We start from the raw sequence: 27028 nt of genomic DNA, 5'->3' as shown, positions 1-27028 counted from the left end.
GGTTTTTCCCCCCAAACACAGCTAATTTCATCTTAAATGAGCATAAAAAGTTAGAAAAGCAGTCGAATGTTTTCATTATAATGTTAGATGTGTGCATTTTTAAAGTGACACCTCTTATTTAATGTAAATTAAAAAAAATCTTAATAAATGAGAGATTCATTCGTTGCTCTTTAATCAGAATTTGTAAGTTATACAATGGAGAAACGGCAAATGCTTGATTCTATTTCAATATAATAGCTATTAATTTTAATAAGCTGAACTGTTTGCTAATGTATTTGCTGCTAATGTAAATATTTATTTTTCTTTTGTTAATAATAATAATTTTAAAACATATTACCGACCGATTAACTGTTTATTTACAATGAAACAGCTCCAAATGAACATACAACGGGTGGGGGGGGGTGTTAGGGGAATCCCTTATTATGGTGGGCATATCCCTTATTTTCACATCCCAATGTTGACATGTATGGGCATCCTGACCCAATTTGCCCACTGGCCTGTCCATCATGGCCTCCTAACCATCCCCATATCATAACTGGCTTCATCACTCTGTCTCCTCTCCACCAATCAGCTGGTGTGTGGTGTGGGGTCTGGTGCAATATGGCTGCCATCATGTCATCCAGGTGGATGCTGCACACTGGTGGTGGATCAGGAGATTCCCCCCAATGTGTAAAGCGCTTTGAATGCCCAAAAATGCGCTATGTAATTGTAAGGAATTATTAATTGAGATAATTATAATTGCCGGTACTTCGGATCATTTTGGAAGGGCACTTTCTATCCAAGACTAAACAGGGCATGTGCACTGCACGGGTTGAGCCCTATGTGTGCACGTGCCTGTTTGACTAGATATTCTTCAAGACACTAGTATTCAGCTTTGTGACATTTAAAGGCTTAACTAGGATAATTTGGCAAGTTAGGGTAAGTCATTGTATAACAGTGGTTTGTTTTGTAGACAATCTAAAACAAATGTTGCTAAGGGGGCTAATAATATTGACCTTAAATTGGCTTTAAAACATTAGGAACTGCTTTTTTCCTAGCCGAAATAAAACAAAAAAGGCTTTCTTCAGAAGAAAATAATAATTTAGAAAATACTGTGAAAAATTCCTGAATCATTTGGGAAATACTTGGAATAAAAATCACTAATAAATCTAATTTCACACAATATTTATGTATTGTTTGAGTGTTCTCCGCACCTAGCGGTGGTGACGCAGTGTCAGGGATGATCTCACCGATGTCTCCAAAGATGAACTTGATCTTCTGGTCTGCGTGTTCTGTGTTTGAGGAGCCGTGGACGGCGTTTTCTAGCACGTCTTTAGCGAATCGAGCTCTCAGTGACTCGGGAGCTGTCAGTCGGGCCTGGTCGGGGTCTGTGGGGCCCATGGCGGCTCTCCACTCCTGCACTGCGTTCTCCTTCGTCAGAACTAGCATCGTACACGGCCCACTATACAGAAATCATCATAAGAAGCATAATAATGCGCTGCTGCATTTTACTCAATGGTGCGTGCTACATATACAGTTGAGGGCAAAATGATTAGCCATCCTGTGAAATATTTAAAGTGATATTCAATGGAGCAAGGCAATTTACACAGTATTTACTATAATAATTTTTTCCTCTGGAGAAAGTCTTATTTGTTTTATTTCGACAAGAATAAAAGCAGTTTTTAAAACATTTTAAGCTCTATATCATTAGCCCCCTTAGACTATATTTTTTTCGATTGTCTACCGAACAAACCACTGTTATACAATGACTTGCCTAATTACTCTAACCTGCCTAATTAACCTAGTTAAGCCTTTAAATGTCACTTTAAGCTGAATACTAGTATCTTGAATATTATCAAGTCAAATATTATGTGCTGTCACCATTCATTCATTCATTTTCTTTTCGGCTTAGTCCCTTTATTAATCCGGGGTCGCCACAGTGGAATGAACCGCCAACTTATCCAGCACGTTTTTACGCAGCGGATGTCCTTCCAGCCGCAACACATCTCTGGGAAACATTCACACACATTCATTCACACTCATACACTACGGACAATTTAGCCTACCCAATTCACCTATAGCGCATGTCGTTGGACTGTGGGGGAAACCGGAGTACCCGGAGGAATCCCACGCGAACGCAGGGAGAACATGCAAACTCCACACAGAAACGCCAACTGACCCAGCCGAGGCTCAAACTAGCGATCTTCTTGCTGTGATGCTACAGCACTACTTCCTGCGTTAACTGCTGTTATCATGACAAATATAAAAGAAATCCGTTATTAGAAATTAGTTATTTAAATTATTATGTTTAGAAATGTGTTGAAAAAATCTTCCCCCATTTAAACAGAAATTGGGGGAAAATATACAGGAGGGATAATAATTCAGGCTTCAACTGTACTCCTAGGTTACCTTGAGTAAATCAATGGGCAAATTCAGATTTTTGGGTGAACTAATCCTTTAACACTTGTTTTCAGAGGAGTACTCACCGGCACATGTAATCCACCAGCTGGCTGAAGAAGGGTTTCTCGCGATGCTCTTTATAAAACTCCTCTGCCATCTCTCTGGACAGAATCGTGTCTTTCAGTTGGGAAATGGTAAATCCTTGAGCCTGAATCTCCTCCAGGATCTCCTCTGAGCAGATACACACAAGGTCAACAGCGAGTTCCAGTGTTTATCCTTTGGGTTTATTCTTGAACTACCTTTTCAAAACTTGGGGTTTGAACATTTTAACCCCTTAACTATCCCCATCCATCCATCCCAATCCATCCATCCATCCCAGTCCATCTGTCTCAATCCATCCATCCATTCCCATTTATCAATCTTTCTCAATCCATTAATCCCAATTCATCCATCCATCCCAGTCCATGGATCCATCCATCTTAATCCATCCATCCATTCCCATTCATCAGTCTATCCCAATCCATCCATCCCAATTCATCCATCCATCTATCTATCCATCCCGATCCATCCTAATCCATCCACCCATCCCAGTCCATCCATCCATCCCAATCCATCCATTCCCATTCATCAATCCATTCCATCCATCTATTCATCCCAATTCATCAATCCATTCATACCAACCCATCCATCCATCCCAATTCATCCATCCATCTATCCATCCCAAACCTTCCTAATCTGTCCATCCATCCATCCATCCATCCCAATCCATCCGTTCATTCCCATTTATCAATCCATCCATCCACCCCATTCATCCATCTATTCTTCTCGATTCATCCATCAATTCCAATCCATCCATCCATCCATCCCAATTCATCCATCCATCCATCTATCTCAGTCTATCCATCCATCCTTCCCAATCTATCCATCCAAATCCATCCATCTATCCCAACCCATCCATCCCAATCCAACCATCCATATATCCAACCCATGCATCCCAATCTATCTATCCATCCCAATCCATTCATCCCAATCCATGCATTCCAATCCATCCATCCATCTCAATTTATCCATCCATCCCAACCCATCCCAAGCCATCTATCACAATCAATCTATCCATCCCAACCCAATCATCCCAATTTATCCATCCATCCCAACCAATTCATTCATCCATCCATCCATCCATCCCATTTCATCCATTCCAATCCATCCCAATCCAATATTTCCCAAATTATATTTAACAGAGCAAGAAGTTTTCCACAGTATTTCCTATAATATATTTTCTTCTGGAGAAAGTCTGATTAGCTTTATTTTGGCTAGAATAATAGCAGTCAAGGAAAACATTTTAAGGTCAATAATATTAGCCCCCTTAGGGGCCAATCACACCGAACTCGTTTTTTGCACTGAGGCGCCTTTTTTGAATGGTTTACTGACGGCTGTGAGCGTTTTGTGCGCTGGTTATGCGGTTTGCGTGTTTTACCACCTGCTGCGCCTCACGTTTTTGCCCTTGCGCGATGTGCGCTTGCAGTTGAAATAAAGTCAACTCTAAGCGGAAAAAGCGCATTACATCACTCGCAACTTCATTCTCCAATCAAAGGAAAGCAGAGAGAGGGTTTCTGCAGTGTTTATGTTGTCAAGACAACAACAGAGACTTTTAGAGATGGAGGAGAGACTTGTGGTTTTGAGTTATCCAGAGCTGTATGACTTGACGTATCTTGAATATCACAATATTATTAAATATTAAAATTATATTAACATCAACAGCATCACTCACACAATACCCAGTTGATTCAGTCGTTGCCTAGCAACATAAAAAAATGCCCGGCGCTTCTTTTTTTTATTGTCAACAAAAAAAAAGGCAGTGGGTGCGCCTCGCGTTTTTGGAACGTAAATGCGCATTCGGTGTGATCGGCCCCTAAAGCAATACTTGTTTTGTGTTTCGATTGTCTACACTGTGTTCAGTGTTAGTGCTGATGATACCCTTGTGTTGGGTGTCCGGTTTAATGACAGCGAGTGTGTCTTCAGGAGGGAAGAAGAAGCTGATCTCCTTCTCTGCCTCCTCTGAGCTGCTGCTGCCGTGGAGCTGGTTAATACTAGAGTTTTCAACCGAGAACTGGGCTCGCAAACTAGATCACAACCACACACACACACACACACACACTGTATGATCAATAACACACACGATAAACAATCACACATTGAGTTAATGCTTTTATAATACAATCAAAATCTGTAGACTGTTTTGTCATTCTGAGTCCAAAGAATTGCTGTTTTATAAATGCTGATACTATTATAATTACCATTGTGTATGAAATGTGCTGTACCAATAATAATAATAAAACATTTTTACATATATTTTCAGGGTCAAACAGATCTGAACACATTATGGGGTTAAGCAGAAACATTCAGATGAAGGTAAAAGTCATTAAATGAAACTGTTATTGATATTGTTTTACCTGTCCGGTTGCTCATTTTTAGCCTTGATGGGGTCTTTGGGTCCTAGGATGTTCCTCCAGTGCTCCACGGCTCCTTCTTTTACTAAAGCTAATGCTAACACCAGCCCACTGTCAACCACACACAGTTCATGTAAAAAGTATAAATATAAACTGTATTTACTGGATATTTATTAAATCCCCAAATCAGAAAAACATGGCACAGTTTGGAAAACACAAATAAAAAAAAATAAATTCCAAATTTACTTTAACTTGTATTTGATTGCATACAATATCAACACAAAATATTTAATGTTTTGTTTGGTCAACTTCATTTCATTTGTGAATATACACCCTTTCTTTTCATTCAGACCTGCAACACACTCCATAAAAAGTTGTGACAGGAGCAGTTTAGGGAATTTATCAGGTAAATTGGTTCAATAATGATGTGATTTGACACAGGTGATGTCAACAGGTGATTGTAGTTATGATTCCATCCCAATTCATCCATCCATCTCAACCCATCCCAATCCATCCAACCATATATCCCAACCCATGCATCCTAGTCCATCCATCCCAATCTATCCATCCATCCCCCTCAATCTATCCATCCTAACCTATCCATCCCAATTTATCTATCCATCCATTCATCCATCTCAACCCATTCCAATCCATCCAACCATATATCCCAACCCATGTATCCTAATCCATGCATACCAATCTATCCATCCATCCCCCTCAATCTATCCATCCTAACCCATCCATCCCAATTTATCCATCCATCCATTCATCCATTTCAACCCATTCCAATCCATCCAACCATATATCCCAACCCATGCATCCTAATCCATGCATACCAATCTATCCATCCATCCCCCTCAATCTATCCATCCTAACCCATCCATCCCAATTTATCCATCCATCTCAACTCATCCCAATCCATCCAACCATATATCCCAACCCATGCATCCTAATCCATCCATCCCAATCTATCCATCCATCCCCCTCAATCTATCCATCCTAACCCATCCATCCCAATTTATCCATCCATCCATTCATCCATCTCAACCCATTCCAATCCATCCAACCATATATCCCAACCCATGCATCTTAATCCATGCATACCAATCTATCCATCCATCCCCCTTAATCTATCCATCCCAATCCATCTATCCATCCCAATCCATCCATCCCAATTTATCCATCCATTCCAACCCGTCCATCCCAATCCAAGTATCCCAGTTCATCTATCCATCCATGTTTGTGTTTGTGTGTGTGTGTATTTGTTGGTGTGTTTGTGTTATTGTACGTATGCATGTTTGTATATATGTTGTTTGTTGTTGAGAGTGTGCATGTGTGTGTTGTTGACCTGGTCATGTTCTCCATCAGGCTGTTGAAGTATTCCTCCTCCACATGAGTGCTGTAGAAGAGTCGCACCTGCTCCTCCGTCAGCATCAGCTCTTTCTGCATGGCCACTCTGAAACCAGCTTGACGGATGCGGCTCAGGATTTCCTCTAAAACACATTCACAGAGCATAAGTCTTCATATTTCATTACCGTTTTCTCATAGTTAAAGTTTCAGACACTGCAGAACCAGAGGAAATCGTCAAAAATACAAATGAATTGGTAAATCAATTCATCCATCCATCTCCAATCCATCCATCAATCTCCCATCCATACATCCCTGTACAATCAATCAATCAATCCATGCATCAATCTCCCATTCATACCAGAGGTCGCGTTAGACTTGAAAAAGTCCGTCATAACCTATTATAGACCGTCAATTAATTTGCATATTTTCTAATCGCTTTTTTCATTCATATTTTAATAATGAACTTGCACGAAGAGCATATAGGCTAAATTATTTATTTATTTATTCCTCCTGCACCGACCTTAACCCAGGTGCTAGCCTGTGTGTAATCAAACGCATCAAGAGAAACCGATGCAGAGGCAGTTGTCATTAAATTCTGTGTCTTTGCCTCGGAAAGTCGACTTCTCGTGGCAGTTTTAAATTTGTTCTGGAGGCTGAAGCCGCATTCTGCTGCCACACTGGAGAGCCCTTGCCAGAAGCGGCCCGGACTCTACAGACAGACTCAGGCCAGATATGGTTAACAGGAATCGGGCCAGTGCTTTACAGCCGCATCACAAACGCATGTGCGGGAGCGAGCTGCGGGCCCAATCAATCTCCCATCTATCCATCTCCAATCAATCCATCAATCAATCAATCTCACATTCATCCATCATCTCCAATCAATCTCCACTCCATCCATCTATCAATCTATCATCCATCAATCTCACATCCATCCATCATCTCCAATCAATCTCCCATCCATCCATCTATCAATCAATCCATCAATCAATCTCACATTCATCCATCATCTCCAATCAATCTCCCATCCATCCATCTATCAATCAATCCATCCATCAATCTCACATCCATCCATCATCTCCAATCAATCTCCCATCCATCCATCTATCAATCAATCCATCCATCCACCCATCTCCAATCAATCCATCCATCTCACATCCTTCCATCATCTCCAATCAATCTCCCATCCATCCATCTATCAATCAATCCATCCATCCACCCATCTCCAATCAATCCATCCATCTCGCATGCATCCATCTCACATCCATCCATCATCTCCAATCAATCTCCCATCCATCTATCAATCAATCCATCCATCAATCTCACATCCATCCATCATCTCCAATCAATCTCTCATCCATCCATCTATCAATCAATCCATCCATCCACCCATCTCTAATCAATCAATCCATCCATCTCACATGCATCCATCTCACATCCATCCATCATCTCCAATCAATCTCCCATCCATCTATTAATCAATCCATCCATCAATCTACCATCCATCCATCCATCTCCAATCAATCAATCCATCCATCTCACATCCATCAATCAATATCCCATCTATCCATTCATCCTTCAATCTTACATCCATCCATCAATCTCTCATCCATCCATCAATCTCCAATCAATCCATCCATCAATCTTACATCCATCCATCAATCTCTCATCCATCCATCAATCTCCAATCAATCCATCCATCAATCTCTCATCCATCCACCAATCTCCAATCAATCCATCAATCTCCCATCCATCCATCAATCTCCAATCAATCCATCCATCTGTCCATCTCTAATCAATCCATCCATCTATCTCCCATCCATCCATTCAATTCATCCATCTCCAATCGATTCATCCATCCATCCATCCATCAATCTCTCATCCATCCATCCATCTCCAATCAGTTCATCCATCCATCAATCTCCAATCAATCCATACATCAATCCCCAATCCCCCAATCTCCAATCAAACCATCCATCCATCCATCCATCCATCCATCAATCTTTTATCCATCCATCCATCTCCAATCAATCAATCCATTAATCTCCCATCCATACATTCAATCCATCCATCTCCAATCAATTTATCTATTCATCCATCTCTAATTAATTTATCCAACCATCCATTCATCAACCTCCAATTCACTTTCCCCCCCTCCCTCCCTCTAACAATCTCCAATCAATCCATCCATCCATCCATCAATCTCAGATCAATCCATCCATCTATCAATCTCAGATCAATCAATCCTTCCATCAATCTCAGATCAATCCATCCATCCATCCCTCTCCATCTATTCATCCATCCATCCATCAATCCATCCATCCTTAAGGAGAAATTTGTCTTGCACAATCGAGGGAACAGAGAACATTTAGTGACAATATAAATGACTAAAACTTTAAAAAAAACATTCATTATAACTTGCACGATTTACAATTAACATGAACAAAACAACTTTTTATAGTGTTTATAGTGGCTTAATTAAAAAACAAAAGTAAAAAAATATGACTAAACACCACAATACCATAACAATAAAAATGCTAAATGAGAAAAGCATTGTTTTTTCAGTGTGATGTGATGGTGCTGGTGAATTCTGATCATCAATATCAGTAAACTCTGCTTGAGTGTAATGTGTGCAAACTTTCGGGCCTCAGTGAGAGTGCAGGAGGTGTAAAAGCGTAACGTTGGCACCTGCCTCTGTTTTCCCTGGCAGCGTCGGGCCGGACGAGCGCCAGCGTTCGCTCCACGGGCTCCTCTTCCGGCCTGGAGTCCCACACACTGAAGCTGAAGTTGGGGAAGAAGAAGGCCAGTTCCCTGCTGGCGCGCTCGCGGTCGGAGCTGCCGTGGAGGCCGTTCAGAAGGCTTTCAGAGCCGTACTGCGCCCGCAGGCTGAGGACAGACAGATGGAGAAACCGCGGGCTCTCAGGATGTGTTGAGCTAAAACTGATACTGATCAAAGCTGTGAGCGCAATATGGAGCGGCAGCGCAACTCCAACACATGAGCTTTACTGGAGGAATCATGTTAGGAACACTCTAGAGAATTACTCAGCGTCTGCACGGGAACATGTGTCGTTTACACTTCCCTATTAATGATGATCATCATTTGTTCAGGAAAAATATATACAGTTCAAGCCAGAATTATTAGCCCCCCCCTGTATGTTTTTCCCTCCAATTTCTCTTTAACGGAGAAAAGATTTTTAAACACATTTTTAAACATGATAGTTTTAATAACTCATTACTAATAAATGATTGTTGCCATGGTAACAGCGCATAATATTTGACTAAATATTTTAATAAGATACTAGTATTCAGCTTTAAGTGACATTGAAAGGCTTAACCAGGTTAATTAGATTAATTATGCGAGTTTGGTTAATTAGACAAATCATTGTATCTGAAAAAAAAAATAGCTTAATTATCATTGACCTTAAAATGTATTTTAAAAAATGTAAAACTTATATAAGTGTAGCGGATATAAAACAACATTTAGTCACCATTCAAATGTATGTATCGTTTACTAGATAAAATGTTCAGTGTAATATTTATATATATATATTTATTATTATAATTTATTGATGTATTCATTCATTCGTTCATTCAATTTTGTTTTGTTTATTCATTCCTCCATTTATAACTGTTTTTATAATTATTTGCATTAATTTATTCATTAATCGTGTTTTTTTTAATTATTTTATGTTCATTCATTCATTCATCATCATGTATTTACTGACTCCAGGTAATGCACTACCTCTCAGGCTGCTGTCTCTGGGCCTCCTCTCTGTTATTTTATTCACTCATTCATTAGTCACACACACTTAATCGGGCTGCTCTCTCTGGACGTCTTGTATATTATTTCACTCCTTTTATTTAATCATTCATTCATCATGTATTTACTGACTGAGTGTTTCTCAAGGTAATGCCATACCTCTCAGGGTACTCTCTCCGGGCATCCTGTAAATTTCCATCCTGTTTATCCAGGTACTGTAGTATTTCCTGGGCTGTTCTCTCTGGGCCTCTTTGATTGTTATTTAATTCTTTCATTCGTTATCTCATTCATCATGTATTTACTGACTAATTGTTTCTTCAGGTAGTGCACTACCTCTTGGGCTGCTCTCTCCAGGCCTACTCTATATTAATTCATTCATTTATTCACTCTTTCACCATGTATATTATTAACTGATTGCTTTTTCAGTTAATGCAGTACCTTTTGGCTGCTCGTTCCGTTCCTCCTCTCTGTTATTTTATTCATTCATTCCGTCATTAATTAATGTCTGATTTCTCCAGGTAATGTGATACCTTTTGGGCTGCTCTCTCTGGGCCTCCTCTATATTCATTCATTCATTCATTTGTTTACTGACTGATTGTTTCTCCTGGTAATGCACAACCTCTCGGGCTGCTCTCTCCAGGCCTTCTTAACATCCATCCATCCATCCATCCATCCATCCATCCATCCATCCATCAATCATCATGTATTTATTGATTGGTTGTTTCTCCAGGTAATTCCGCTACCTCTGCTCTCTCTGGGCCTACTCTATGTATCATTCATTCGTTAATCTGTTCTTTCATTTATTCATTCCAGTGTTTCCTCTAGGATTTTTTCCAGCTGTGGCGGCAGGCCTTTTTTACACAGATCTACCAACTACCTGTGGCATTATTTCAATGATAAATGTCGTGAGCGCAGTATTACCAGTCGAGATCGCATTTATGTAATAGCCTACAAGCATGCGAATCTCTTTGCTTGTGCACCGTTTTCCTCTAATCAAAAACTTCTTGCACACCCCCTCAAATTTATGCCGCTCAAGTGCAGATCTTCTTGTACGCTCTCACATAAACGCTGCTGAAGTGCGATTAAGCACGTTTATGTAACCAGTATGTCTACAACATTCATTCATTCATTCATTCATTCATTCATTCATTCTATCATTCATTCATTCATTCATTTACTCACTCATTCATTCATTCATTCATTTATTCATGTATTTATTGATTGGTTGTTTCTCCAGGTAATGCACTACCTCTGCTCTCACTGGGCCTTGTCTATATTATTCCATTCATTCGTTAATCTGTTTATTTATTCATTCATTCATTATGTATTTATTGACTGATTGTTTTTAGTTAATGCAGAAACTTTTGGTTGCTATTTCCATTCCTCCTCTCTGTTATTTCATTAATTCATTCCATCATTCATTTACTGATTAATTGTTTCTACAGGTAATGTGGTACCTTTTGAGCTACTCTCTCTGGGCCTCCTTTTCATTCATTCATTCACTCACTCATTCATTCGTTCATTCATTCATCATCATCATCTATTTATTGATTGGTTGTTTCTCCAGCTAATGTGATACCTCTGCTCTCTCTGGGCTTCCTCTATATTATTTCATTCATTCGTTAATCTGTTCATTCATTAATTCATTCATTCATTCATTCATTCATTCATTCATCTATCATCATGTGTTTACTGACTGATTGTGTCTCCTGGTAATGCACTACCTGTCAGTCTGTTTTCTCCAAGCCTCTTTAACATTCATTCATTCATTTATTCATTCATTCATCCATCCATCCATCCATTCATTGTTTTTCCAGATAATGTGGTACCTCTGCTTTCTCTGGGCCTCCTCTATATTATTTCATTCATTTGTTAATCTGTTCATTCATTCATTCATCTATCATCATGTGTTTACTGACTGATTGTTTCTCCTGGTAATGCACTACCCGTCAGTCTGTTTTCTCCAAGCCTCTTTAACATTCATTCATTCATTCATCCATCCATCCATCCATTCATTGTTTTTCCAGATAATGTGGTACCTCTGCTTTCTCTGGGCCTCCTCTATATTATTTCATTCATTTGTTAATCTGTTCATTCATTCATTCATTCATTCATTCATTCATTCATTCATTTCATTCATTCATTCATTTATGTATTTATTGATTGGTTGTTTTTCCAGGTAATGTGATAACTCTGCTCTCACTGGGCCTCCTCTATATTATTTAATTCATTTGTTAATATGTTCATTCATTCATTCATTTATTTATGTATTTATTGACTAATTGTTTCTCCAGGTAATGCGATACCTTTCAGGCTGCTCTCTCCGGGCCTCCTCCACATCAGCAGGGCCGATGAATTCTCTCCAGGCCGGAATGACGTCCTCACAGCCCTCTGTCTTGGAGATGACCAGGACATGCGATGGGCCGCTCGACATAAACTGGACGAGCTCCTGAAAGTACGGCTGCAGTAACACACAAACACGCACGCTGGAGCTCTGCCATTCCTCTCCATCAGCAAAAACACAGGCTATTTTTAGAGGATTCCTTCATTTACCTCCGCGGCTTTGTGTTGATAGAAGTCCTGAGCTTCTGCTTCAGTCAGCGTTCGCTCCTCATGCGCCAAAATCACAAAACCGGCATCCTGAATCTATGAGAAAAAAAGCACACAGTGTATTCATTTTACCTGTGAAGTAGAGCTGCAAGTGTTTCTATACCGCTGAAGACAAAATCCAAGTGCTGTTTAATGGAGAGAGGGTTTTTTCAACACATTATTTTTAATAACTAATTTCTTTTGTCTTCGAAATGTTGGGCAGTACATAATATTTTACTGGTTATTCTGCAAGTATATGCTAGTATTCAGCAATTTAAAAGGCTTAACTAGGTTAATTACAGTGCATCCGGAAAGTGTTCATAGCGCTTCACTCCTTCCGAATTTTTTTATGTCACAGCCTTATCCCAAAATGGATTAAGATCATTTATTTCCTCAACATTCTACACACAATACCCCATTGTCATGTTCACCAGCGACGTAACTACCATAGATCGCTGATAAACATTCAAATCCACATGAACTACAAATCCGCCATGTTATGGACTACAGATCCAGTCATGCAACACACTCACCTGCACTCACTCTGACTCAACTGTCACTCACACCTGAAGCTGCTTTTGGACTAATAACTGCACTTTAAATACAGCACACTAAAGGCTGATTTATACTTCTGCATTAAGCGCACACATATGCTATGGCGCGGCCTATGCGTTGACGCATAGCCCTCACCGTGACCATCGGCGTTGCTGACGCGCTCCCCTTTAAAAATGTAACTATACGTCGCAATGACGCGTAGTGCAAGCTCTATGATTGGTCAGTTTGGTAGCCCTGATGAGTGTGGGTGGGACCGAGAGCTGCGCGAGCCCAATGGAGCGATTGTTTACAAGTGTGGAGTCCCATTAAGGAGCTCCGGATGGAAAGTTTTGTTTTGTGTTTACCTCATGGTTAAAGTTGTTGCATGTTTGCCAGTTCCTGCCTCTAAATGAGCGAGTTTGAGCCACTTGTACATTCGGGAAGCGTTCAGAAAAAAAAACACCAGCAAAGAAACTCGAAACAGAGGAACATCAACACCTCACTGCCAACTAGCATTTCGGAAGTGTTATTGCAAAGCAACAGAGGCAGCGCGCAGAAGTATAAATGCACAGCTACGCGTGTTGCATGTGCCCTACGTTACGCCAATCACTTGACGCAGAAGTATAAACCAGGCTTAACACACAGTTGCTGCTTAGTCTTCTGTTACAATGGTGTGACGCTGACAACAGGGGTGTGGATCCAAATGCAGGTTAATTTACCAGAATGGTCAGGCAAGTAACACTAATCACAGGGGCAAACCAGTGGCGTAGCGGACGGGCCAGCAGGGCACGCACCGCGGGGGGGGCCCGCGTGATTAGGGGGCCCCACGTCGTCGCGATTTTCAATAATTGAAAATCCAGGAACTGCAATAATCAAACTCTTAGGAACAACTGTGGTCGGAACCAAAGTTCACAGGTTCTCTGAACTCCTCCCAAGCGGTGGACTACTTCATTCTGATTGCTTGCCGCCGAACCGCGTCATAGCCAATGAAGACGCGCCGCTGTTTCTCGCCGCCGGTTCTCTATAAAAAATGAATGACTTCTGGCTACTTTGACGCTCTCGCCACTTTCGGTTTGTGAACGCTCCTCAGTTTGTGAAGGATTCCCCACGTTGTCGCTCCACTCCGCCTCCTTTCCCCGCTCCTCAATTTGTGACATAGATATATACACTAGATATTGCATAGGGACCCTGAGCATGCGTCTATAGCGCCGCCCCATTGGTACAGTGCTCCCAGGACAAATGTCATTCAACAGCACTAGTCAAGACAGTTTTATTACGTGAAGATGCGGGACTTTAGCGCTGTCTACGATTGTAGTAACGAGCAAACAAAGAAAACAAAGCACAAAGGCAGAACATTTCATAGGTAAGATTAAGTTTTTCACGTTTTTGAATGTTCTGAAATTTGTGCTAATCAGGTCACGTTATTGATGATAATACAGTCACTTACTGCATTCACCATAAGGCAAAGCAGCTCCAATTCGCACTAAACACTCGGCTTATGCTAGTTTTGTTAAATAAAATCAGCAAACAACGCAAAAGAAATATGACAACGAGATGCTGCGCTGCCAGAAACTTGTATTATTGTCGGCTAGTGAAAGAGTCGTTCATTCACGAACGAATCGCTCCTCCGTCAGTATGAGAGGTGAAAGCAGGAGAGGAGCTGTGTTTCAGGACACGAATTAGATCAAATTTAACAGGGAGGGTGAATAGTACATTTCTGTACACACAAACACAAGCTTTTTGTCAGGAATGCCTGTGCGATCAGTGATCAATCAATATAGAAAAGTGATGTAAAATTATAATTTTCATAATTTAAAAAAAAAGACTAACATCCAGGAAAACTCCCGATCATATATATATGTGTATATATCTCTGGCTCTACCCCCCCCCCCCCCCCTTCAACTGGGGGCCCCGTCGGTGATTCCTGCAGGGAGGCCTGCGCATTTTGCGCTACGCCACTGGGGCAAACAGATATATAAAGGCAAATCCAGATTCAGAGTCAAAATAACAGGCGAGTGGTCAGGAGGCAGGCAGCACAGGGATAAACAATACAAACAAAACAAAGCAAGGGTCAAAACCGGCAAGACAAAGAAAGGAAAAACGCGTTGTAATGTCACGTAAACAGATAACACGTTTTCCTTGCTTTGTCTTGCCGGTTTTCAATCTAACTTTGTTTTGTTTGTATTGTTTGTCCCTTGGTATATGGTTTCATACATTATATTACAGATGAATTGTTCACCACTAAACTAACAATGTAAGTTTACAAAATCAATAGTTTGATTAGTTTTGATTTCATGTGGACTTTAAACTCCTTAAAGGCCTAAACACATGCAAATAATAAACATCCATCTATTATGGTTAAAGTTTGCAGTGACTCCACAAATCTCATGTGTTCTAAACTATTCCATATATCATGTAATGTAAATATTGTTGATGGACGCATTATGATGTTGATTTTGAAATGATACAGCTGAGGGCAAAATTATGAGCCCTCCTATGCAATATTTATTCTTTTTCAAATATTTCTTAAATGATATGTAGGGAATTTTTCACAGTATTACCTATAATATTTTTTCTTCTGGAGAAAGTCTTATTTGTTTTATTTTGGCTAGAATGAAAGCAGTTTTTACTTTTTCAACATGTGAACATTATTAGCCCCTTTAGCAATATTTGTTTTCGATTGCCTACCATATCGGTCAACCCTCCCTTTTTCCCGGGATTCTCCTGTATTTTACAGTTCTATCTTGCTATCATCCCATAAAGGTATTTTCCCGTATTTCTCCCGTATTCTTTCTCTGAAGGATGGCAATAAAGCGCCTAGCCTCCCTATACGCAACCTATACCAGACTCAGACTCAGCTTTATTATCCCGTTAGGGAAACTAAAATTGCAACATGGTGCCATAACACAGGCAAAGTTCCATGTACACATTATTAAAATATTACCACACAACATCCATACATCAATATGTAGATACATCCCCCTCCCCCCTGGACTCATTTAATGACCTAATGGCCACAATTCTAAAAGAATTTCTGGTTCTATTTGTCCTGCAAATAGAAACCTAAAACGACGTCCTGATGGCAACAACTGAAATACAGAAGTACAATGGGCGGTCCGGGGTGCATAGGATACCCTGAGCTCTCTTTAGAACATAATTATGGCAGATTACCATTGGACCAGTCTGGTTAAAACCAATGATCTTGCCTCCCACTTTCACCAGGCTGTTCAGCCTGTTCTTGCTTGACACACTCAGATTACCGTACCAAGCTTACAATGCAAAAAGATAAAACAGATTCAATAAATAGTTTATAAAACAGCGTCATCATACAGGTACAAACCTAAAATGGTCTAAGTTTCCTTGTCTTTCCTAAGTCTTTGTTGAACTTTTTCCCGTATTTTTGGTGGTTCCTGCACATGTCTCAAAAGAAAATGTCTCTATCATAATCTATGCAAAAGTTATTCTATTCTAAAGCCCCTGTCAGATCACATGATTTTTATTGTCGGTTATGAAAGTCACTATATCAGATCCTGCAATATTTTTTCTTGATAAAATCGTGACTTTTTTTCTCCCATTTTTAGATTTCTGATCAAGTCAGATTTGATAATGTGGCAAATCATCCGATTTTTATTGAGCAGGTGTAATATTTATAAATATTAATTATTCGAATTCTTGTACTCTCTAAGGTGCCGCTGTCATCATTAACCTGGACTGGTTTTGAAGCACTTTACCTCAGATGTTATTCTTGTTTATTTTGTAGATAACTGACCAACAAAAATATATTAAAATAAGCCTAATTATCAATGTTATATTTTCCTATTATATTAATTATAAATTATTGTAATTAATAATTTAAATTATTAAAATACAATGATGTGCTTTCATTTCCTTGGTCTCTCTCGCGACAATGAATGAATGTAGCCTTTGACAGCAAGCATCAGTGTTTTTAATGATTGAAATGAGAATAAGGGATGATGATGGGGCGGGTGGTGCTGGAGATGTGCATAACCTTGAATAAAATCCTGCTGGTGCCCCTGGAAGAAAGAACTCAGAATGGAGATGTCGGCATATTTGTGCCAGTTTGTCAGATAAAATTGCTTAAAACACATAATATTTTAGAGAAAGTAGTTAAGGTTTGCATAGCCAATGACTGGGTATATCCACCCGTGACCAACCCATCTGTAAATATGCAGCCTGTTTTCTGATCACCTGACCAGCTCATTAACAGCAGCACCCACTAAAATAACTGATAAATGATGTGCTCCTGTAGGGCCGTGTCACCCACGTGGTGGAACTCGTTGTAAAAAACGAGAAAAGATTAAACATGCTACACTTTCTGCGACCAGACCAGTTGTCGTGAACTATGGCACATTACAAGACAAGAAACGATTGAATCTTGTGTCACGACATCTATTTGTCAGTTACGAATCTCTACGACACCCTACGTCAAGAAAATCATGCCAAAATCGTGTGATCTGACTAATGCTTAACTGATGAGAGAATGGAACCACTTTTGGGGGTATTGGACCAGTACAGACCTTTAAAATTTAAAGAATGCAGAACCACATGCGTAAATGCGTAATGCGTAAACCACACTGTAAGAAAAAAAATCGTTAAAAAAAGGTCAAATGACTGGCAGCTACGGCTGCCAAACAAAAACCATAAAATTACGGTAAAATGTCTTTGTTGAAATAAAGTGCAAAAAATAATAAATCTACAGATATTTTAATTAAAATGTTTACAGAAAAACACTGTTATTTTACAGCCTTTTCCTAAATTATTACGATCAAATACGCTCAATAAAGGTATACACTAAGAGTTTTACAAAGAAACACTGTTATTATACAGACTTCTCCTAGATTATTATGATCAAACATCATCAATAAATCATTACGATTAAACCATAGACTGTAAAATATAGTTATAGTATATATAAGTTTTTTTTTTTTTACAGTGCATAGATATATACACTAGATATTGCATAGGGACCCTGAGCATGCGTCAATAGCGCCTCCATATTTGTACAGTGCTCACAGGACAAATGTCATTCAACCGCACTAGCCAAAACAGTGTTACTACGTGAAAATGCTGGACTTTAGCGCTGTCTACGGGTGTAGTAATGAGCAAACAAAGAAAACAAAGCACAGAGGCAGAACATTACATAGGTAAGGTTTAGTTTTTTACGTTTTTGTATGTTCTGAACTTTTGTGCTACACAGGTAACATTATTGATGATAATACAGTCACTTACTCAGGGTAGATAGTACATTTCCATACACTCAAACACAAGCTTTTTGTCAGAAATGCCTGTGTGACCACTTATCCATCAATGTAGAAAAGTGATGTAAAATATAATTTTCTTAATTTATAAAAATATTTTTATCATTCTGACCTCCGGGAAAACTCGGAGATATATGTGTATATGTGTATATCTCTGGCTCTCGATGGCCACAGTCCTTCACTGCAGCTTGGTCCCACATTCATTTTAAAGGAGCACTACCCTGTACTAAAGTGGCAGCTCTATTGACGCATTCCTTCCAATAGACAACAACAGGGTAGGCGACATCTAATGTATATATTCATGGAAGTAAACGACTTCATGGAGTTGGTACCAGGTACGCAGAGTTTAAAGGCCTAGTTAAGCCTTTAAATGTCACTTTAAGCTGAATACTAGTATCTTGAAGAATATCTAGTCAAATATTATGTACTATCATCATGGCAAAGTTAAAATAAATCAGTTATTAGAGATGAGTTATTAAAACTATTATGTTAAGACAGTGGTTCTTAAACTGTGGTATGTGTACCACTAGTGGGACGCGGGCTTCCTTCTAGTGGTACGCGGAGGAATGAAATGTCATGTACATGCTATATATATTACAAAATATATAAAAAATTATGTATATCATATGCCATATATGACATATAGCCTATATTTCTGAGGTAATCTGCCACGTTTGTTTAACTGTGCAGAGTTGTAGCTGCTTTACTGGGCCTACTACGCTACTGTATTTCAATACTGCTCATTTTGGTGGTACTTGGAGAGAGATTTTTTTTGTTAGATGATACCTGATAAAAAAGGTTTGAGAACCAATGTGTTAAGAAATGTGTTGAGAAAAATCTTCTTTTCACTAAACAAAAATTGGTAAAAAAATATAAAAGGAATCAATTTAGCAGGAGGGCGAATAATTCTTTGACTGTATTTTGTGCAGCACTACTACGTGAAATGAACAAAAAAAAAACAATATGTTTGTCCCAAACTGAGTTCCTTTTTTTACCTTCATTATAATCTCGTCTGCTTTGCCGTGGGCCACTACATCCGGCTTGATTATTGCCACTGTGTAGGACTTGTCTGTAGGAACTAAAAAAGCAAAAGCACAGTGGGTAAATTCAGCAAACCGAACAAACTACAATGATAAATAAGGGGAAAAAAAGATTACCGGTCACATCTTCATCATGCGGATGATCCTCAGTGTCATCGTTCACTTCCTCTTCCTCAGTTAAACCTTCATCTTTCACCTGCAGTCACAAATGTCATCTCTTTCAGCATCTAATCAGAGCTGGAACTTTATTATTTTAATTAAATTTGAGCAGCTTTAATTTTTGTTTTTATCTTAAAATGATAGGACATCCAAAAATGAAAATTTACTCACACTGAAGTGGTTTTAAACTTTTATGAATGTCTTTTTTTCTGTTGAACACAGGATAAAATATCCTGAAAACTGTTGGGCAAAAAACTGCCATTGACATCCATAGTAGAAATAAAAAATACTATGGAAGTCAATGGCTGCTTTTTTCTTCTATATTCTTCAGTGTATTATCTTCGTTAGTGTTCAACAGAAGTCAGAAACTCAAACTGGTTTGGTTGAGTAAATGATGACAGAATTTACATTTTTGGATGAACTGTTGCTTTAAAGATTCATATACTGCTTTTTAAAATGTCATCCTGCTACATTAGCCTATTTTATTAGTCATATTTTTATTTTAAATGGACAAAATGATTAAAGAAATACTCTGAAGTTGGCTTGACAAAGGCAGGTCCGGAATGTCAAATGTTTGTAGATTTAGCATGTTTTTCAACATGTTTGGTTGCAGGAATTAACAGCAATATTTTAGCATGTTAAGTGTTAGCTTAAATTAGCCTGATGTTTGCGTGTTTTTAGCATATTTACCAATTTGATTGCTGAAATTACCATGCCAGCAATATTTCATCATGTTTAGCATTATGTTAGCCTAAATTATTCTTGTGTGTTTTAGCAATTGTTAGCATAGATTGGCATTTTGTTAACATGTTTCTAGCAGGTTTAGCATTGCTAGTTCTAATTAGCCTTTTGCTGGCATGTTTTATTAACATGTTTAACAATTTGATTGCTCAAACTAACGTTTCAGCATTTTTTGTATTATACTAGCATCAGTTAGCATGCTGCTAACATGTTTCTTATAAGTATTTCTAGCACATTTATCATCTGGCTAATATGTTTTAACATTAGATACATGTTGTAAAACATGCAAAATGTTTAATGTGCTGCTTGCATGTTTTACAACATGGCTGACATGTTTTAGAATGTTGCTAACATTCTATGATCCTATTTTAATATTAATTGACAAACATTAGCATGATGTTATATTGCTTCTAGCATTAATTATCCTAGCATGTTTGAGCAATTGTAAGCATAAATTAGCATGTTATTTGCATGTTTTAGCATGTTTAACAATTAACATGTTGTCAGCATCTTTAGCATGATTTTAGCATAAATTATTCTAGTATGTTTAGCAATTGTTAGCATACATTGGCATGTTGTTAACAGGTTTCTACCAGGGTTGCCCCATTGCTAGTAATGATTAGCATGTATTACTAGCATGTTTTAATGTGGATAACATGTTTTTGCTTTGCTGGCATTAAGTTTTTAGCATGTTTAACAATTAGATAGTGATGTTTCGACATTTTTCACATTATACTAGCATCTGTTAGTATTTTTGCTTAAATGATTCTAACATGTATTTCTAGCACATTTATCATCTGGCTAGTGTGTTTTAACATTTGCAACCATGCGTTTACCATGTAGAATGTTTAACGTGCTGCTTGCATTTTTTACAACATGGCTAACATCTTTTAGAGTCTTGCTAACAATGTATCCTGTTATTTTTTAATATTATTCGACAAAAATTAGCATATTGTAAGCATGTTTCTAGCTTTGGTTAGCACATTGCTATAACATTGATATGACATGTTTCTAAAGCATGTTACTCACATTTCTTCATTGTTTTACCTGCGGTTAGCATATTTACGAACACTGTTAACTTATTAGCAGAAATAGCATGTTTTAATACCCTGCTAGCAAAGTTTTAGCACATTGCTAGAATGTTTCTAGCATATTTTAATACATAGTTTTGTATTTTACTGTTTAAATTGTTTTTTTTTATTGATATGTATATATTTTGACGATAAAGTAGTCAAGTAAATAAGTTTATCAGAGTATGAATGTATTTTTCAGCATTGACTGGTCATAGTATTTGTGTTCAGGCTGCTGATGTGTGAAGTGTCTCACTGCTCTGCGGGCTCCGCCGTGCTCCAGGACATTTTTTTCATTGCTCAGCTCCTCCTGTATGGTCTTCTGCAGGAGAGGAGCGTTTGGCCCTCGCAGAACTGACACCAGCTCACCTCCCTACAACAACACAAAGCCATCATACACAGATGGGGCAACTCTCTTTTCACAGCATCACAGTTAAAAGTAAAAATGTAACCTGTTTTATATGGAAGATAATTTCCATTATGGAATAAAACAATAATTGTTTTACCTCAAAATTCAGACTTTTGTTCTTGTAGTTTATATCTCAAAATTATTTTATTATTTTGCATCTGAAAAATTGTTCATGACTCACAGTTTTGACTTAAACCCAGGCTCATTCTGAAATGTACCCTTATATACATTTCTGGAGAGTGCCAAATACCTTCCAGGTGCTACTTTTTTTTTTTTGCAGTTTTTGTTTTCGCAAATTCACCAGAGAGCACTGTGTACGCTTTTTCAGATCTCAAATTTCTCTCGCGAGTGCCATTCGCACCTGCTGTTCTCACGCAAATCCACCACTGACTGACTTACTGAATGACTGACTGCCCGATCGACTTACCTGCCCTCCTCCTTCCCTAAACCCAACCAATAGTGTTTTCAAAAGCATGAATTGACCCACCCACCCACTTCCCGAAACCCAACAGACAGTTTTCAAAAGCATCAATTGACCTGCCCATCCACTTCCCTAAACCCAACCAATAGTGTTTTCAAAAGTATCAATTAGCCCGCCCACTTTCTTCCCTAAACCCAACCAATAGTGTTTTTAAAAGCATCGATTGACCCACCCACCCACTTCCCTAAACCCAACCAATAGTGTTTTCAAAAGCATCAATTGACCCGCCCACCCACTTCCCTAAACCCAACTGACAGTGTTTTCAAAAGCATCGATTGACTCGCCAACCCACTTCCCTACCCCCCAACCGACAGTGTTTTCAAAAGCATCAATTGACCCACCTACCCTCTTCCATAAACCCAACCGACAGTGTTTTCAAAAGCATCGATTGACTCGCCAACCCACTTCCCTACCCCCCAACCGACAGTGTTTTCAAAAGCATCAACTGACCCACCCACCCTCTTTCCTAAACCCAACCGACAGTGTTTTCAAAAGCATCGATTGACTCGCCAACCCACTTCCCTACCCCCAACCGACAGTGTTTTCAAAAGCATCAATTGACCCACCTACCCTCTTCCATAAACCCAACCGACAGTGTTTTCAAAAGCATCGATTGACTCGCCAACCCACTTCCATACCCCCCAACCGACAGTGTTTTCAAAAGCATCAACTGACCCACCCACCCTCTTTCCTAAACCCAACCGACAGTCCTTTCAAAAGCATCAATTGACCCGCCCACCCTCTTTCCTAAACCCAACCGAAAGTGTTTTTAAAAGCATCAATTGACTCGCCAACCCACTTCCCTAAACCCAACCGACAGTGTTTTCAAAAGCATCGATTGACTCGCCAACCCACTTCCCTAAACCCAACCAATAATGTTTTCAAAAGCATCGATTGGCTACATAATTCACAATTTCCAGAAATGTATATAGGGCTACCCCTGTTTGCTCATTTATATTTGCATAATTTTTTTTAAGTATGAATTAGCTAAAACTTGGAGGTACTCTGAGAAGTGCACATATTTTAGACCCACCGCATAAAACAGAAAGGTGGGCTCACACTTTCCTCTGTACATCTCCAGAGCTTCAATCCCATCTGCCTCAGCCTGCAGGGATGATAAGACGACGTGACAGAAATGTCGACATTTAAAATGATTGTTTGTGTGCAATCTAATCTTCAGAGCGGCTTATCTCACCGTGGCAAAATGCAGCAGCTCGTCTCCCAGCTCGTTCTTGATTTTCCTAAAGAGACCGACGACTGCGCGGCAGGGACCACACCACTGCTGGTACACATCAACCACTAACACACAACACATTAAAGTCCACATGACATCAAACCTAACCATATTGATTTTGTTAGCTCACATTGCTAGTTTTGTGGTGAACAATTCATCTGTGCATTGTTTGCCCTGGTAATCTTTCATTGAAATCTGAAAACGCACTTCCTGTTTGTTTTCAGTTAAATGCTCAGAATATGTCACTCTTAGGTACAGGGCGTGGCTAATATACTTAGCCACACCCCTCCAGCTGTCAAAAAATGGTGAGCAGGAGGAGTCTGTTAGGTTGTAATAAAGCTCCCCAAACCTTTTTCCACATCTTTCTGAATGAAATGCCTACTTTACTACATCCAATCAGCTCAAAGTAGAAAAAACAAGCCACGCCCACTGTTTTCTCATTTACAGTTTTTCTCAGTAACTTTGGTGCATTTCTCACAACACTATTTACATTTGCACAACAGTTAATGCATTTCTCAAAACAATTAGTCATTTGTGCACATCATAGTAGCAGTTTCTCATTCCTTCCAACAAATTGCGCACAATGTGCACAAATGACTAATTGTTTTGAGAAATGCATTAACTGTTGTGCAAATGTAAATAGTGTTGTGAGAAATGCACCAAAGCCACTGAGAAAAACTGTAACTAAACTTGTGAATGATGAATAGTCATTCTATATAAAACTGATAGTCCTCATTTCATAACTTGAGTCATTACATAAACAAATGTTGAACCAGTTGTCAAAATCTGTCTAGCAAATTTTATTACAATTTTTAAAAAATCTTTATTTTACTGAAAATGTCTTCTAAATTAAACAATTTCATGAATGATTTACAGACCTGTGTGTGTTTTAGGATCAGTTTCAATATGTACTGCAATATTGTAAACAGTTGTGCACAAGTCTAGCCAAAAGAAGGTTTATGTTTGTTGTAAATACTGTAAAGGTGTGTTTATTCTTTTGCACAATGTTGTGAATAAATTATAATTGTAAAGTGCAAATTCAGTAAAACTGTAAAACATTCAGTGTCTTGTACTCAGATACCTCACTAAATGCAGTGATGTCTAAATTTACTGTAGTTTTTCAAATGGCTGTGCAAATAGTATACAGTGCTGTCTTGAGTATTTTCAGGAAGTGTCACCAAAATCAGATTGCATTGAAAAAATGTAGAGAGTAAACTGTCATAATGAAAACAGGACAAAGCCATTTGACAATCTTGTTCATAAACAATGGTGGCAGGACTTTTAATTTTGATGACACTGACACTTTGATTGACATCAATACTTGCTTTTGAGGAATGAACTCTCCATTTTGAGCATGTGACGCGCTTTTGCAGGTTATCAGCTAGGTTTTGCAGTTTGTACTAATTGTTTTGAGAAATGCATTAACTGTTGTGCAAAAATGCACTGGTGTTGTGAGAAATGCACCAAAGCCACTGAGAAAAACTGTAATATTTAATTTTTCTAGGAACTGCGTCACAACATGAGAAAACAAATGGTCACAGCTTCCAGCTCACGTGGACTTTCTGACACACAGAAAACTCTGTCCACATGAAAAAATGCTACAGTCATTAATATTAAATACTATAGTGTTTTTGAATCATACTATAGTAATGTGTATTATTATGTATGTATGTATGTATATATGTATGTATGTATGTATATATATATATATATATATATATATATATATATATATATATATATATATATATACATATATATATATATATATTATAGTATTTACAACTCTATTATTTACAACTCTATTATAGTATTTAAAGCTCTATAGCGAGCTGATAAACTGTAATATATACTGTAGTATGCGTAGTTTTTAATACAGTAAACTGTGATGAAAATAAATAAAATACAATTAAATAAATTAATTAAATAAATTAAAATAAATTAAATTAAATAAAAAAAGAAATAAAATACATTCATTTTCTTTTCAACGTAGTCTCTTTATTCATGTGTTTGTTATTTTAAAGTTATAGACAGTCAATAAATAAGCTTTTTAATTTACAATTTTCATTTACAATTTCGTTGTTGATTATATTTTACTATCTCATTTTATGTCTCAATTATTGTACATAAATAATATATTAATTACTACTACTTCTCCCTGTGTTCGCATGGGTTTCCTCCAGGTGACAGACAGACAGACAGACAGAAAGACAGACAGACAGACAGACAGACAGAAAGACAGACAGACAGACAGACAGACAGACAGACAGACAGACAGACAGACAGAAAGATAGACAGACAGACAGACAGACAGACAGACAGACAGACAGACAGACAGACAGACAGACAGATAGACAGATAGATAGATAGATAGATAGATAGATAGATAGATAGATAGATAGATAGATAGATCTTTCACTCACCTAATAACCCTTTCAATGCAAGAGCTTCACTCCATTGTTCGTCATTATTAATATTTATCTAAATATAAAAGTTTTCAGGGAGTTTTAATATGAGACACAAAGTAAACAAAGCAGAAATTAACGTTACAGTTGTCCCAGATAATTTACTACAAACCTGTAAACTGATCTCCTTCTTTTTAGCAGCCATAGCAAGCGTGATTTGAATGATCCAAAGTAGCTATTGGACGTTAATAATTGTTGCAGATGCTGTTTATTATTATGTCGTCGCTTTTTTCTGTTTCTGAAAAGTTTCAGTGCGGGACAGTATCAGCGCATGCGCAGCACGGACTGTTTCGCGTTCTCGTCGCTCAGCAACCGTTTATGAGCCGCTCCAGCTCCGCTATCTGCTGGAGCATCTGTGTATTGCAGATATGAAAAATGTTCAGTCTGCTATAGGTAACAAAACCAGAATCACTTTTGCAGTTTATTGTTGTTATATCTTTTATTTCAGATTCTTAGTCCATATCCAAAAACACAACAATGCCAGAGATTAATAAATAAGAATTTAATAAATAATAAAGTCATAATAAAGCAGATTTCAGACTTATTAAATGCTGAATTCAAGATGTGAAACTCATATCCAGCATGTTTGGCAGAAAGTAGTTGATCCCGTTTCACCCAAAAATCTTAGGATAAGATTGTGTATTCTGCTTAAAGAAAATGATGCTTGTTTTAAAAAGTTACTCTGACACATCACATTTTTATTTATTTATTTGTATTTTATTTATTTATTTACATTTTATTTATTTGTTTTTTAGTTACTTAGCCGTTTATTTTTATTTATTTATTTTTATTTTATTTATTTATTTATTTGAATTTCATTTATTTATTTATTTGTATTTAATTTATTTGTTTATTTTTTTTTTTTTGTATTTATTAATTTTTATTTATTTGTTTGTGTTTAATTTATTTATTCATTTGTATTTTTGTATTTAATTGTAATTATTTATATTATATTTATTTTTTAATTTGTATTTTTATATAATTTTATTTAATTATTTATTTGTATTTAATTTTTAAAATTATATTTATTTATATTTATAGCTATTCATTTATTTGTATTTATTTATTTATTTGTATTTATTTATTTTATC

At 37.9% G+C, this 27028-nt stretch overlaps 1 protein-coding gene across 9 annotated transcripts in view; it reads right to left on the bottom strand.

Annotated features, from left to right (window-relative positions):
- nme9 (NME/NM23 family member 9) overlaps nucleotides 1–26229 on the bottom strand; it is a 35698-nt gene extending 9469 nt beyond the window's left edge. For 3 of the 9 annotated variants that reach the window (XM_087265782.1, NM_001440763.1, XM_087265780.1), the window contains exons 1-15: nucleotides 26050–26229; nucleotides 25896–25953; nucleotides 23434–23537; nucleotides 23272–23343; nucleotides 21605–21721; nucleotides 19496–19574; nucleotides 19334–19416; nucleotides 12490–12582; nucleotides 12243–12397; nucleotides 8869–9062; nucleotides 6178–6322; nucleotides 4833–4940; nucleotides 4357–4502; nucleotides 2466–2610; nucleotides 1194–1441 (exon numbers count right to left, since the gene is read on the bottom strand). In XM_087265782.1, the coding sequence (XP_087121908.1) occupies nucleotides 1194–1441; nucleotides 2466–2610; nucleotides 4357–4502; nucleotides 4833–4940; nucleotides 6178–6322; nucleotides 8869–9062; nucleotides 12243–12397; nucleotides 12490–12582; nucleotides 19334–19416; nucleotides 19496–19574; nucleotides 21605–21721; nucleotides 23272–23343; nucleotides 23434–23537; nucleotides 25896–25953; nucleotides 26050–26082 (1780 nt within the window). In that variant the 5' untranslated portion in view covers nucleotides 26083–26229. The remainder of the gene's footprint in view (nucleotides 1–1193; nucleotides 1442–2465; nucleotides 2611–4356; nucleotides 4503–4832; nucleotides 4941–6177; nucleotides 6323–8868; nucleotides 9063–12242; nucleotides 12398–12489; nucleotides 12583–19333; nucleotides 19417–19495; nucleotides 19575–21604; nucleotides 21722–23271; nucleotides 23344–23433; nucleotides 23538–25895; nucleotides 25954–26049) is intronic. The other 6 variants (XM_087265783.1, NM_001440764.1, XM_087265784.1 and 3 more) reach the window with 2 other exon arrangements.
- Nucleotides 26230–27028: the final 799 nt, after the last annotated feature.

Source organism: Danio rerio, chromosome 9 (assembly GCF_052040795.2).
Source record: "Danio rerio strain M-AB ecotype USA chromosome 9, GRCz13ab, whole genome shotgun sequence".
In the NCBI taxonomy this organism is placed as follows: domain Eukaryota; kingdom Metazoa; phylum Chordata; class Actinopteri; order Cypriniformes; family Danionidae; genus Danio; species Danio rerio.
The sequence above is the reverse complement of the archived record's forward strand: the minus strand, read 5'-3'. Positions and strand labels throughout refer to the sequence as shown.